Here is a 15813-nt window from a genome sequence, read left to right on the forward strand (position 1 = left end):
TTGAACATCAGTTCTACTCCCAGCTGTGCAGATTTTAATGCTACCTACATTCATCACTTGAGTGTTGCCACCAGAGCATCTTCCAGTAGCAGGATCAATAAATGTGACTGAAACTCTGCCATGTGTTGTCCTTTCCTCTCACTCTGCAGGGAGAAAAGGCACAAGGCAGGAACCTGAAGGGCTCACCTCTGCAGGACATGTGCAATGCAGCACTGTGGAACTGAGCTGAGCTGAGTGACCTCAAAGAGTATTCATACAGCTCCACCCACTCTAGAACCACTGATGCCTTGACATTTAAAACCCACTTTAAACTTATTACATTCTCCTCCATCTTCTAAGCAGAAAGAAAAGCAGGAAAGAAACAACAGGAGAAATGCTGAGAAGCAAATCAAGTTTTCCTTATACTTTGATTAGTCTGGGATTGGATACTTGGTTTGAGGCAGAGTACAATGGGTGCACACAAGCTAAGCTGGGCACTCAGTGCTTTGCTGGCTTCTACATGTGTCCAGAGATGTGAAAAAGAAGGAAAAGTAGCCTTATGAAAATATAAGTGGCCATGGTTGTTCCCTGTCATGTCCCACTTTCATAGAGATTTACTGCATTCTCAGACAGCCTCTGGAATTATGAACTGAGTTAATGTTTAAATGCTCTGGAGATCCTATGGAAGAAAGAAGTGTTTTTTCCTATAAAAAATCTACAGTCCACACAGTGTTGCTTCTAAGAAAAAGGTATGGATTAAAAATCATAATGGAAACAAAGTTAACAGGAGGGTGCCCCTTCAAAAAGAAGCAAACATTTGTCATTTTCTTCATGCTACAGGAAGTGCTATATGACAACTCGGAGGAGCTGTCCTACTCCTTTGTGTTCATGAGCAGTTGTCCCTCACCCAGCCATCAGATCTTGCTGTATCTGGGCAGGTGTCAGGGTTACACAGTGCTCAGCTGTAAACAAAGCCTGTCCAGCTGAGCCACATAACATAGAGACGTCATGCTCAACAATGCCTTGACTTCTTCATCCATGCTTCCTGCCTAGCTCTGACACAAGTGGGTCCATGGTAGCCAGGAGGGGCAGGAGATGTCAGATGGGCACTGAGGTCTGTGTGTGACTGGCAGAGCTTTCTAAATTAAAAAGACTACCTTGGTATGTCACTGCAATTTCCCACCAACAAATGCCAGATCAGAGGAGACTGATTCCCTCAGACAGATATTTACACTGTGACTACTATTGATATTTACCTCTTCTTGTTCTGTACTTGCCAGAGAACATATATAGCACTCCCTGAATGACTTAAAAAAAAAGATGCCAGCCACAGTAGAGTAAAATCTGATGGCTGCATTACCCTTCCTTTCTGGTAGGGTGTTGACCTCAAAGGATGAAATGGAAGGTGTTCCTGCTGATGGCAGGGGGTTGGAACTGGATGATTTTTAAGGTCCCTTCCAACACAAACCTTTCTATGATTCTTTGAAAATTATTTAGATTATTAAGACTGAAATATTATTTCAGGCTTCAGTTCTGATACCATTTATTAAATTGGAGGAAAAAAAAATATAATCAGCCATTGCATATGGTCCTTCAATAAAAATGATACCTTGGTACAAATGAGATCAGCATAAGGCCTCTGTATTCCTTATGTGCAACCAAGCCTTTGAGTCTATTTACTGTATATTTACCTATGAGTATCTACTTGGAATGACAATCCATTGCTTTCACAGACTCTTTTATGCAAAACCTTCCCATTCAGGAAAACCAAGGCTAGGAAACCCAACGAGGCAAGTGCCACTCCTGGACAGGGGTGCTTTCCTGAATTTCAAGAATTTTTTACTGTCTAGACCTAACTACAATACTGGACCTGCCAAGGAACCAGAAGATACATAGGGAACCATGTGCTGGAAGACTTTATTAAACATATCAGCAATGCTTCTAGACAGTATCTTTTTGTTAATTTGCTTTGTTCAAGGCCACCTCTAAAGACATATCTGAATCCCTAATGAACCACAATGACTTCCAGATTAACAAACTCAGGATTTCAGTAACCACAGGAAAAAGAAAATTCATGAAAATGCAGATTATTCTAGTCCCATTGATTTTGAGTGTCTTTAATTTTTTAATTTTAGACAAACTGAATTTTTAAGTTCCATGCCAGAGTATTTTGAGTAGTTTTTAACAACAGGCATATAAATGAGGAGTGCAGGAAAGTCTTCTTACCTCACAAAACATAGGCAACTTTTTGGCAAAATCCACCACTCTTGTAATCGCTGGTGTGATAATTTTTGTAAACTGGCTGAAGGCTTCTAAATCCACTTTCCCACCTTCTGGGGCATTAACTATTGGTGCCTGCCCAATATCTTCTGGCTAAGGATATAAACAAAGATATTTAAAGGAGCAGTCTGTCTTAGAGCAACTATTTTATACTACAAAAAGTCCTGCTTGGTATGGCAGAGGCGCTAAAATAAAAAGCAACACTATTTGCTTTATAAGTGAAGTCCGCTTACGTCACAAAATGTGAATTCATTTCTAGAGTATACAAATCTGTGAATTCATTTTCATTGTGAAAGAGGTGACTGCACGGAGAAATGGGGGGCTGGTATGCTTCTACCCATTCTTTGTGGACAGCTGGCTGTTGTGCACAGTTTCTTCCTTGTGTCTATATCTATGTATTTTATGGGTGCAGCACATACATATTTTGCTTAAAAACATAGGCACGCTTTTCCTTACAGGAAAACTCTCAGCTGAAAGCTCTCAAGTTTCCCTAAAAGCAAAGAGTTGAGAAGACATGTTACCCCTGAGAAGATGCTGCATGCTTTGCAGAATTAGGCTCTTTCACCCACTCAAAGCTCAGAAAGCCTCCCCAGAACAGATTGCAAGGTATCACACAGCATCCCCCAGGCAATTGCCAAGGCCAGTTTCCAAAAGGCTAAAACAGCTTATGTGCAAAGCTAAAACAACTTAAGAGCAAGAAAGAACAGGCTAACTGAAAGGTGCCCTGGATAATGTAAATGGAATTTGAACTTATCTGTGTAAAATTTTGTTTGAAAATTGCCTGTTGCATGATTTCAGCTCAAGGCTTCTCCAAATGAACAACAAATTATATTTTGAGGATTTCAATAGGGATATACAATGAAATAGTTTCAAGCAGAATCTGTAATGAATGGTTTTTATTCCAACTGCACTTGAACTTGTTCACTTGTTTTTTGTGCAGCTGGTCAATGTTACCATGTCTTTTAAAAACAGGCACATCAAAGCTGTTTTCTTTTTGAAGTGTGGCTTTGCAATTACAAACACCTACCAAACACCATGAAGAAATTTCATTCTGTTCACATTAAGGTCAAAAACTAGATAAAATCCAGAGACACAGACCTTTAAGACTGATGGGCCCCATGACATTTATATAAGACACTTAAACACTGGAGGTGCTGAAAGTGCTGTTTGTAATAAAAACTTGTGTTCAATGACTTTTTAAAAGAAACACATCATAAAAGATCCTTCTGTAACTAATCTAAATCCAAATCTAACTTCTTATAAGAAAAAAACTCAGCAATGTGTTAATAAAGCAAGCACCAATTGTAAAGGAACAATGAAGAAGACTGGGCTCAATTATCTGATGGTTCCTACTAAAAAACTCAAATAAACTCATTTCTAGGCTCTCTTCCTCCCTGAATCTTGGGTAACTAAACCACATTGTCTGTGTGCTCATGATAAACAAACTTCATCCCTTCCAAGCAAAAAAGACCAAATGCTTAAACTCACGCAAACCATTGTTATGGAGAAAAAGGAAGAGCATAGCATTTTCTTGGGAAAGGCAAAGGAAGTCAGGAGAGCCAGCTAAAGCTAACACACTGGAGGGGAGCCCCTTCCACCTAACTCAACAGGAGAAGAGGTAAGGTGGACCCAATGAAGTCCCTGTTGTCAAAGGACCAGTCTCAGCCACATAAGGACAGATCCATAACTCCTGGGGCAGACTGTCAGCTTCTCCTGCTCTTCAACAGCTCATTTCCAGCCCCAACCTCCAGCTACCTAGGTTTTATCCCAAACCAGCTGATACCTGAAGAACAGCACTCCTGTCTAAGCAAACAAAAGTACTACTGCAGGTGCTTCTTTGTCTGCTCACGCCTTGCTCTGCAACACCCCTGGAAAGTGCTCTCGTGGTTCTTGCCAGTGATGACTGTGGTTTCCTGACTGTGGAGTCTATGAACACAAGCCATTCATATAGAAATATAGATGGTGCCACTGGCATTAAAAAAAAACCAACATTATGAAAGAGATCAGCTGTTCTGAATACACAATTTCTCTGAGCAATTCAACAGTGAGTTGAAATTCCCATGGTGAATTACGCAGTAGGAACCTGGGCCTGCAAAAAGATGAGTGTGCTCTATCTGATTTAGTATACCCTGACTGTTAAACACTCCTGTGTATTTCTGAAATGCAGTCTCTAATCCCTCTTTTGTGTGGTAGAAGCATTTTGCATTCTGCACTTATTTCCGTTAAAAATCGATTAAGAAAAGTCAAATAAATCCTTTTTTAAACTTGAGGATCATAAATCAACATTTATTTTCTGACTCTTAGTTATAGGATGAAAATCCAAGTTGTTTTGTAGGCTGCAACCCCAATGGTATAGTGTATGTATCATCCTGTTCTCACTGAAATTAATTTTCCTTGCCTAATTTATTTTCAGTACTGTATTCACCATTAACCAAAAGAGGCAAACCCCCTGAGTTATTAACCAAAAGTACCAGCTTTCATCTAGAACTTTATATTGTTTTAACACTTTCAATATGTTTTGTGATAGTCCCTAATAAAGACAACTATCCCTAGATGGAATATATTAAAAAATACAGTATGTATTATAGACTGCTTCTGTTCTCAGTCAGGAGAGAAACAATTTTTCTACTTTTTCTTATCACAGCACAATAAAAGTATCAAGCTGAGTAAGCCTTAACATAGCAACACACTGTTTATCTTTTGAAATACATGGTCTGATCAAACACTGAGGTTCAGGCACGAAAAATGAAGTAATAACTACACAAAATCACCCTTTTTTCACAAACATCAGTACACTGGCATTAAAATCTCTTTGGGGTTGCAATGCTGGGAAGGCACCGCAGAAGAAATAACAGAACCTGGCTGTAAGAGCAGCGTATAAGGCTACAGCCCTTACCAGAAATTTCCTTTTCTGCTTCCAGTGGCTTCCTTGTGCATTGGTGGCCACATGTGCTTCAGTAACAATTTTTATGAGCTCCCATTCCTCATCCGTTGGCTCTGGTTTGTGCCCAATGGTTTTCTGCAGCTCTTCCCGACGTCTCTTCTCTCGATTTTCTTCTATCAGCTTCCTCTTTGCCAACCTCTTGCTGTCATCCAACACCACTAGCAGGGGAAAAACCACACAAAAATGGCAGGAAGTTCATAAGACTGTCAGAACTTTGGTCTTTTGTGTGCCTGAGGTACCAGTTGCTTACAAACACCTTAACTAATCAGTAAGGAAATGCCTTGGCAAGGCCCACAATTGAGACAGTTCTCATATTTCTCCCTTCAAAGTTTGTTTTCTCAGAAGCCTGGGTAGCAAAGAGTGACTTACCATCCTGGTAATGCTTTGTATACTGCTATTGCGCTCAAGGGGTTGTTCCACCAAAAAAAATAATATGCAAAAGCTTTGTGAGGTGTCCAAGCGCTCCTATAATAGACTTGGAGTAATCCATATTGGGAAAGATGCACTTCTGTTTTCTTTGAAGTCCTCTCAGCATGCTCTCACACTCACTGCTCTGAAGTGCAGAAAATGTACTTGGATGCCAGCAGAAGGTAACATGGATAAAAGAAAGTGGGAGCACTTACTCACAGAAGGCCCATCTGCCTGAAGCATGACACAAACAGGTCAACATGCCTTTGGCTCTTTCCCTGATCCCCACAAGTGGTGTTCCTGTAGAGCCCCATTACTTCCAGTGACTCCAGATACACAGGTCCCAGGGCTCTCTGCTCATCACTGCACTGGTATCCAGCCCCTTCCCTGAAGGTCCTATCTGGCCACAATGAAAATGTCCCCTTTATTCTATTTCCCTCTAGACAGAGGGAACTGTTATACATTACATTAACAATGAAAATACTAAGTTAGACTGTTCTTCTGTTGTTTACTGGGCCTGTTTTCCTGTCAGTTCTTCTGCAAAGGATTGCACTGGCAACAACCATGAAGGCACAAGGGGATTTATATGACTTCTGGGGGGCTTTACGTGACTTCTTCCCATTTGTAGTAATTGAAGTTATTGGTGTAAATCCCTGTGCAATGGCAGGAAAAGAAGACCCCTAAGGATTAATCTTACAGCCATATTTTCTAGTTCTTTAGAAAAGACTCAAAATCTTTGCAGCAGATAACTTCTTCAGGGCTAAAAATAAAACAAACAACTGCAGGATGACTCATACAATGACATTCAATTTCACATCCTCCAGAATTTTCTAAACAAGATGTTTTTATCTCAAGCGAAGTGTCCATCCAGATGCATTTCTCCCTCCTCTCCTCCAAACAGTGAACATTCCTATTGTTACTCAGCTTGGTAAGGCCAAGAGAAGGTGCACCCTGATGAAGGATAAACAAAAAATTACAGCCCTGTGAAAGTGGCTTAATGCAATGAGTGCGATTCCCTGGTATTATTAAATCCAGAAAAGGGCTGGCAGTTCTACTTTACTTTAACAAGCTTCATCAATCAACATACTTTAGGCAAACACAGACACTGAAAAAAAAATAAAATAAAGAAAAACCAGGAAAATATACTTACAATCTGTTGCCATGCCAACAAAGATACATTTTTTGAAGCGACATTCCTGGCACTGATTTCTTGTTACTTTGTCTATCACACATTTTCCTTCATATTTACAGGAATAGGTTGGATGGAGGTTCTTCTGAATGGTTCTTCTAAAAAAACCCTAGGTGCAAGAAATAAGTACATTGGAAAGCATTAGCACTGAGCAATTTTTAAAAATTGGGAGCTGCTTGACTTTTTAGGCACTTACCTAACTATGCAAGATAACAAACTTCATTCCCAAAAATTCTCAAAGCTCTCAAACCAGTTTATAGTGTATGACATTTCTATTGATTTACCTTAACAATTAGAAACTTACAGACATCTTAGATAAGTAAAGGCGCAAGTAGTGCTGTCTTGAGACACAAATACTGTGTACATGGCTTCTGGTAGTCATATTTTTTTACTGTTAATTTTTTTTGTATATGAAGTATTTTTTTGAGCCCCTTTTCAGACTCTGTAATCATTTTGAAGGATATTGAAAGGCATACACATAGTTTAAATTAAAAAGCAGCTTCTGCAAATACTAAGAATGGTGGTGCGTTTGTGCTATTAAAGGATTGAGGACAGACAGTTCCACTCATTTATTTCCATAAAAGCCAAATAAGCAACCAAATCTGGGCAAGAAAAAGATTTTGCAAATGCAGTCTACACAATCTTTGAGTTTGGTTCTAAACTCAAAGGATCCCTAATTTATAAATTATTTGTATTTCTGAGAAGTAGATTTAATTTGTATTTACCACAGAATTTCAAAAGCCCCAAAAGCCCCATGACCACCAAAGATTCGTCTCTGTCTGTCTATCTATCTATCTATCTATCTAGTCATAATACAGATATATCTTGCAAATTTAAACAGATCCTAAGAACATATGAGCTAATGCAATCACACTGAATTCACTCATTCAAACGCCCCATAAAACATCGCTGTAGGTAATGAAATCAGATAAAAGTTATCTCTAAACATTATGGACAAAACCCTGGTATTAATTTCAACATGACTTTTCTCACTGACTTTTGCAAGGACTGGATAAACTCCCCAAGACTGCAAGATATGAACAAGATAGGTTGTAAAGCAGAAAATGTAGACTTCACTTTAATTTCAAGTTTCACCATTATTTGAGACTGTCTAGATTCAGTAATGCAGCTCAGGATTACCTTGACACAGAGAACACACTGACACTCAGGTCCTGTTTGACTGAGGCTGTTCAGAATGGCTTTGGTTTTAGTCAAAACAACGGCAAAATTCAAGTGAGATTTTACCTTGTGAATAGTCTCTTCAGCTGGGATTTTGTCTAATGAATAGTCTCTTCACTTCAGTAGGCGAAAGGTCTGTTTTTAAATCATGTTAAATAATACCCAGTAAAATCTTACAGCAGTGCGCAATTTCTTTTAACACAAAGTGTTGAATTAACATGTACAGATAAGGCTGTATTTCAGCTTGTACTTCTAACTCCTGTGAAAACAATGAAGAGCCTTGTCCTCATTAGAGTTTTATCTTACGAGGTTCAGCTTGAGCTAAGAGTATAACTCTTTCTTCCTTAATTATGGTAAGACCTGAAATGTTAATTAAACTGAGTGGCATAAAGCTTGTGTGGGAGCCTTTGCAAGACTGGGATCAGTTGTGTTAAGATAAAATCCAGGAAATCACAGGCAAGATATCCTTATGTGGGGTTTAGAATAAGTCTCAAACTCTCATCTACTGAACACCCAGTTTAGGCTCTGTTCTCAACCCTGTGATGAATTCCTAGAGACAGGATCTGCTCCACCCCTTCCTGAAGGCCTAGGATGGCTGTGGACAACCAGGGTTCACAGGGTTATCAATAGTTATGAAGCAAGAGATAGAAAAATCTCTAATGAATCTCAGCAAGTGAACTTCTGCTTTCTGAACCTTGCACAGGACTTAATGCAGCTGTAGCTTTATGTTGGCAAGGGTCTCCATCATCTCTGCTGAGACAGCCCATTTCACCTTCTCATTTCTTTGCATTTCTCAGAAAAAAATTTGCAAAAATCCTTCTTTGTTCATCTCCAGATAGATGTTAAGGAAGCTGCTCTCTATATCTGTCCAAACACTTCACCACAGAAGTGTTATTCTCATCAATAAAAGAAAGCACATTGTATAGTAGGGAGCAACTCTTTCTAAACTCCTTTGCTACACACCTATATAGCAGTAGATGCAATGGGTAAAGTCAGGAAAAACATTTCAGTGATGTCAGAACTCACTGCTCATTTATTTGTGTTTAAATTCCTCACAATTTACTCTTCAGAAATCATGTGTGAGAATGAAGTTCATGAAAGCACTTGCCAAAGCAAATCTTTGGTTGTCAGCCTTGATTATGCTTGTTACAAAACTAAAGTGACTTTGAGTGGAAGCAACTAGTAAACATCAAATTAATTGAAAATGTATTATATAGATTGTGTATTGATAAAACATATAACTTTGTTGATATATCATACAGCTTGAAACGTGTATGCAGGTCCTTCAAGGAAATAATTACTTTTTGCAAATTTTTATCTCAGGTCCTTCTGCACATAAACATCGTTTTAAATTGTACATCAGACAGAAGAACTGTATCGGAAGATAAAAGCAGATTTGTATGGTATGTCTCTAAAATAGCTGGAAGGCATAAAAAGAACTACTTGACTTGAAGTAATGAAAATCTTAGCAGGAAAACTCGCAACAAATACAGCTGTTCAGCTGGGAGCTAAGTCTACTTCATAATGCCCCAGCACTGCTTGCTTCCCATTATATCTGAATTAAGTTGCATCCATACATGTTATGTATTGTTATTATCTGGTATTCAGGATGCAAATGTGTAAGAACCACTTGTGCAGCTCCATAGTTCTTTTTAAAGATATAAGTACTTTCTTATACTTTGTATGTAAGTATATGTATAAAGCCATTATGAGTATTACCATGAATCTGCTATACATCGGATATTTAGGTCTCTGTTCATTCCATAAAGGTCTAAGTTACATGATGCACAACCAAAAGAACTACTTCAACACAAGAGTTACTGCAATGAGGAGCTCTAAAGCCAATCCAACCCCAAAATATCATATCCAAATGTTCCAGACTTTGTGGGTGAACAAAATGAGACTTTCATGGCTTAGTCTCATGACACCAGCCCAAGACATGTGTGGTCCCATTTGTTTAGAAAAACATTTTTTTTTTTTTACTTTCTGCAGGAAAGAATAGCTTTCTTACAGAATCTCAAGCTATTCAGGCAAATTCATGGCAGTGAAATCATGTAAGATGTGTCTGATTGTGTTACTCCATTTTTTATTTATTTGCCCAGAGCAATCTCTTTTTAAATTTAATTTTGCACATAGTCTTGGAGATGCATTTTAGGGCTGCAAGCACATTTCAATGTGCTTAAGTTAAAGAAGTCAAAATCTTTTTGAAACTATTTTAATTGGGTGTCAATGCTTCCCAAATTGATGGATGTTACTGTAATATGAGCACGTGGAAAGGATTTTGATTTTTGCTTCTTCACAGGGATGGTGAGAGGCACTGGAACACTGTTAATCTCATGGCCATAAGCAGAACCTTAGCTATTGCATAAACAGCTTCAGTGGAGTAGCTGGGAACATGCTGCTGTACCCTGGCTGAGAACATGGCTAAAGAAGCATTAAAAAATGGAAATTCAAAAGCTAACAGTTAAACAGCAGCAACACCAGTCTAAATTTCTTGTTTTCTTTTCAAAGGCAAACATGGCAAAAACCAACTATATTCCTTATGCATATGAAGAGCAGCAGCATGGTCAGATGCGGCTTATCACCAGTACTGGATGTTCTTATTAGCTTCTAATCTGTCTTTATTTGATTTGACAGCACAGTTCAGGAAGTCTGTATAATGGAGGAGCTGGAGAGCTATTTCTGATTCCCACTTTCCCACCATGCCTTTTACCTTGCAACCTTCACAAGTGATGCAGCGATAATGGTATCCGGTGGCTTTGTCCCCACATACTACACACAGCTCATCCTTGTCTAAGTAGCTGGGTATGTACCCTGCAAAGAAAAAGAGGATGTGGCGTGTAAGCTCCACACAAAATTTTATTATACATGTGATATAAAAAGATTGCATTAAAATCCACCACAGGTCTTGTCTACCAGCGCCATACTTCTGAACTCACCGAATTTCCTGAAAAAAAAATTGTACTGTTACAGACCTAAATACAGCCTTTAAGATTTTTTATTCTTGAGACTGATTCAGTGTCTACTGGTCAAGAGGGAAAAGCTGGAACATGATTTCTCTCTCCTGAGTGAAATCCTGCATCAGAAAATATTCTTTACTTCAAAAGATTTGATGTGAAACAATAAAACTCCAGTGAATGCATATAGTATGTTTGTGTTCTATATATCAGAAAAAAACTCAATATACTTGTATACTGCAGATGAGACCCCAGGTTTCAGTGTGACTGGGGGACTTGGTAGTAAGAAATATTTACTGACAGATGGTTTATTTCAAAGCAGAAAGGTACAAGCAACATATAGCCCAAGTTTTATTGATCATGCCTGACCTGGACGTGTTCCACAGGAACACTTAATGTAGCCTGAATTTAAAGCAAAATATGTGGACATTCAAATATGTGTGTATATGTGAGTGTGTACATGTATGTTTTAGAATGACATTTTCTCTTCAGAAGTGGTTTACCAGATCCAGCCAGTGAAAATATTCCTGCTGTGAAAAAAATTGGCAATGCTTGGTTCTTTTCCCACAATGACATTTGTTTTGAAAACACAAACATATTTTCAATTTGAGCAAAAAACCAAAACAATACTGATGGCAAGCAAAAAGTAATTGTAACCAGAGACAACTTTTTAACAGGGTAAAATACAAACCTTTCAAAATCAATGTTTCCATGACTCATAACTAATGGAGTTAAAATTTGTAACTTTACCTTCTGAAAAATCTCACTGTAAAGACGTAACATAGACATCTCAGACTCCCTTTGAGGGGAGAGAGGAAAGTGCACCTATATGTATAACTATGTAAGATTAGTGGAGTAATAAACATTGCACAGGGTCCCACAATGGCTGAAGTTGGAAGCCACTTCTGGAGGTCAACTACTCCAACACCCCTGCTCAACACAGGGCCAGCTGTCCAGGCCCATGCCCAGACAGCTTTTGAGTATCTCCAGGGATGGAGACTCCACAACCTTTCTGGGCAATCTGTGCAAGAGTTCTGCTCTGTCACCTTCAGAGTGAAAAGAAAATACTATTTTATTATTCTCAGAAGGAATTTCCTGTACTTCTATTTGAGCTCATTGTCTCTAGTTCTGTCACTGGGGACTGAGAGGAGTCTGGCCCTGTCTTCTACAGTGTGGGGGATCAGATATTCACACACACTGATATGCCCCTTTGAGCCTTCTCTGCTCCAAGCTGAAGAGTCCCAGTTTTCTCAGTCACTCCTCATAGAAGAGATGCTCCAGTTCATCATCTCTGTGGCCCTTTTCCAGGCTTACTCCAGGATGTCTGTGTCTTTCTTCTATTGGGGAGCCCAGAACTGGACCAAACACTGGAGATGTGTTTCACTAGAGCTCAAAAGAAGGGAAGGATCACATCCCTCAAGCTGCTGGTGATGATTTTCCAAAAGCAGATGAGATGCCATTTACCTCCCTTGCTTCAAGAACACACTGCTGGCCCATATGCAACTTGCTGCCCACCAGAAACCCCCAAGCACTCCAGTGTAGAGCAGTTTCCTGCCAGTTGGGCCTGCACTGCTCTGTTTATTACTCCTCCCCTCATGCAGAATTTGGCCTTTGCCTTTGATGAACTTCAAGAGATTCCTCTCACCCCATTTTTCTAGCCTACCTAGGTTGCTCTGAATGGGTAGCACATCCATCTGGTGTTCCAGCCACTCCTCCCAGTTTTGCATCAACTGCCAGCTGTCTGAGTGGAATTTTTGAGTGCAATGAAGAAGAGCCCTTTGGATGCAGCTGCCTGTAACATGATCCCTTGCCACTAGCTTGCTGAATCCATCTGTAGCACCACACATAAGGCTAGTCATGAAGGTTAATGTCTTTATGCAGCCCTCACAGCAGTATGAACTGGTACAGCTTGGGGACTTGGGACACCAGTCACTTGGAGGGCAACCAGTAAGACTCAGGGCAGCAGAAGGCTGCTAAGGGATGCTGCAAGACGGGTGGCCATCATCTTCCTGCAGTTAACATGCCAGAGGGTCAGCTCAGTAACACTTTAAATTCAAATGCCTTCCTAAGGTTATGCTTCCAGAGGCTCTCTAGAAAGAAAAATCCAAATTAGACAAAACACTTTAAGTTAACTGAGCTTAAAATGCTTAAACTTTATGGAGTCTGGTGAGTAAATTAGGAGAAAGTAAAGAAGACAAAAAGTATTTGTATGGCCTAATTTGAGTATAATTATGAGAACCTCAAATTATAGAGGAATACATATCCTCTTCTCTAAAGCAAGGAAGCAGTAGTACTTGGAAGCCATTCCTGGATACAGGCATCTCAGGTCTGCCAATATTCTGAAAGGGGAGTGGGGGAATGAGCTAAGATCTCAATGTTGTATCAAACCAGTTTACAAGACAGCAAAAGAGTAGATTTGTATTCAGGCTACATTTCTCCATGATGAACAAGTTATGCTTGGATAGACTGGTGGCCATGTGACATTGAGAGATGAGAGACAGCAGGGTTTCAACTCTAATTACATCACTGACTCCTAATAGACACTATGCCAGTGGGGGATTAGCAGAGGCTATTATCTCCATCCTGCCCCCACTCTGCTCACACCTGCCTCTGCACATGCAACACATACACAACACAGAGCTGACAGAGTGGGCAGAAGATGCAGCGAAGGGATGCAGAATTTTCCCCTAAATGTATCATGAAGATCAATGGCTTCTGTTGTTGCTGGTTACTGCTATTCACAAAACACAGTCTTTGCATAGCATCTACATCCTCAAAAATTCAGTATCCTTGGTTAGCTTCCTCAAGAATTGTTTTTGAATTAAATGAAATGGTATTTCATTAATTATACAAACTGTTAGTGCTGCTTATGCAATGGCAACTTGTTCTACTGGAGGAGCAAGAGATCACTTGTCTAAACTGTTTCCTTAAATATATACAGTAGGTCATGCATGTGATCACTGCTGTCCATCTTCTTCTTGGGGTCTCGTGACTTTATCCAATATAAAGTTTTCAGTCTGGCAGAACACACAATCTCCTAGGGGCACTCCTAGTCAGAAATTAAAAACGGCATCCTTACATGCAACCACATTGCCAATTTCTTGCATCAGAAGCATTAAGTGCCACCTACTTAAGCTACCTAAATATTCAGTACTGTCACAGACTGACTCCATGTCACAAGGGAAGTACACATCTGGAACTCTTCTAGTGATTGAACAGGAAACATGAGTAGAAAATTCTTATTTCAAGAAATCACTGGCAACAAAAGTGTGCAATACATATATCTTGTCTTTCTGTTACAGTTTTCTATATTTTTAACACTTCTTCTAACAACTAATGGGGTTAGAAACAGTTAGACTGGAAAGATTGGACCTTCAGTAGTATTTTTAAAAGACACAATTCAGACAGACATCACTGCAAAAGCAGTAAGTGGATTTGCATTCAGTTCTTACAAACACTAATGTAAATTCTAAGTAATTTCTAGTAGTGGCAAATATCCTATATGACCTCTGTATAAATTCAATACAATTTCATTTGAAAGACATGCAGATAGACAGTACATTTTTTCTGCCTCTCAGAGTTAGAGACAGCATTAGCAGGAAGAAATTCAACATTGTTTTTCTAAACATGGTACCAGCATGGAATAAATGAATAGTGCAGTGGAGATTCCTGGGGAAGTCATGGATGGCAGCAGAGTTGTCTGTTAGATGTTCTGAGGAAGGAGAAAAGCAACAGAACTTGTCTCACTCTTTGCACCACTATTAGTAACTTGTCTCTCATATCAACAAGTACTTTTGCTTCATGTCCGTGTAATAACACCGAAGCAAAAATAAAAATGCCCATGTGGAAAAGCAGATGCTGTCTGGACAGAGTAACCCTGGTGCTCTTACTAATAAATTTCTTGCTGATAAATTTCTTACTGATAAATTTCTTACTAATAAATTAACTTACTGATAAATTTCATGGAAATATCAGGTTTGTTCCTATTTGAAGTGGTCAGAATTTATTTTTTATTTCTTGGTCAAAACCTTTTAGGTAAATATCTAAGAGGAACTGTTCAAGAGCAACACCAACCTCACTGAATTGTACAAAAACAACCAATATTGTTCCTTGTTGTTTCAAGTCTGTTTGCTGTATTCAGCATCCCCATGGACTGTCACTTGTTGCATCCCATATGATCTTCCAAGTTAATTATCTGTCAAGTATGACCTGACATTGTTTATCCCAATGCCCACCTTGGATCTTTGTTTTGAGTGAAGAACAACAGTGAATCACCTTGATCTGCCTTGTCTGGTGTTTCCGCTGTAGCGTAAAGTAAAACCTTTGGTTCCCAGACTCCCACCTGCCAGTCTGCCTAATCTTACTGTCTTGGCAAGGCTAAGCACACAGCAGGACCACTTGCCCCTCTCTAGAAGAATATGTCATATAATCCATTATAGCCAATCTTGAGAACCATCTAAATAACAACTGTAGCTTTGTAGAGGCATGGCAGGAAACAATTCCCTTTAACAGGAAAATGCCCAATGAGTCTGCCCCAAGCAGTTATGAGAACAGAAGGAGATCTGCTACCCCATGCAGTCATCTGAGGTACTCCTCCATTAATTACCATTTGCAGGAATGATGCCTTACAGCACCATATATGACCCTGCACAGTGTAATGGGCTGGAGAGGCACAAGCGAGACACTCAGTGCCTATTCCTCCATCCAACAAAGCAAAGAAAAACTATTTCAATTATAAAAAAACTCTGAAAAATTATAGTGTTTCTTCTCCCTCTGTACCTGGTACACATTAATAACATCAACAATAAAAAGCATCTTCTAAGAAAAGTAAAAAACCAATTTCAGTTTTGTTAAAATATCACTGCACATACTTTATA

The 15813-nt window shown here is 39.3% G+C and overlaps 1 protein-coding gene across 19 annotated transcripts in view; it reads right to left on the bottom strand.

Moving 5' to 3' along the window:
* Positions 1-15813, bottom strand: part of THRB (thyroid hormone receptor beta) — a 163955-nt gene that overhangs the window by 4065 nt on the left and 144077 nt on the right. For 18 of the 19 annotated variants that reach the window (XM_074538570.1, XM_074538604.1, XM_074538635.1 and 15 more), the window contains 4 exons: positions 10693-10793; positions 6762-6909; positions 5156-5361; positions 2206-2352 (listed from right to left, as the gene is read on the bottom strand). In XM_074538570.1, coding sequence (XP_074394671.1) covers positions 2206-2352; positions 5156-5361; positions 6762-6909; positions 10693-10793 — 602 coding nt within the window. The remainder of the gene's footprint in view (positions 1-2205; positions 2353-5155; positions 5362-6761; positions 6910-10692; positions 10794-15813) is intronic. The other variant, XM_074538543.1, reaches the window with a different exon arrangement.

Source organism: Zonotrichia albicollis, chromosome 1 (genome assembly GCF_047830755.1).
Source record: "Zonotrichia albicollis isolate bZonAlb1 chromosome 1, bZonAlb1.hap1, whole genome shotgun sequence".
Lineage (NCBI taxonomy): Eukaryota > Metazoa > Chordata > Aves > Passeriformes > Passerellidae > Zonotrichia > Zonotrichia albicollis.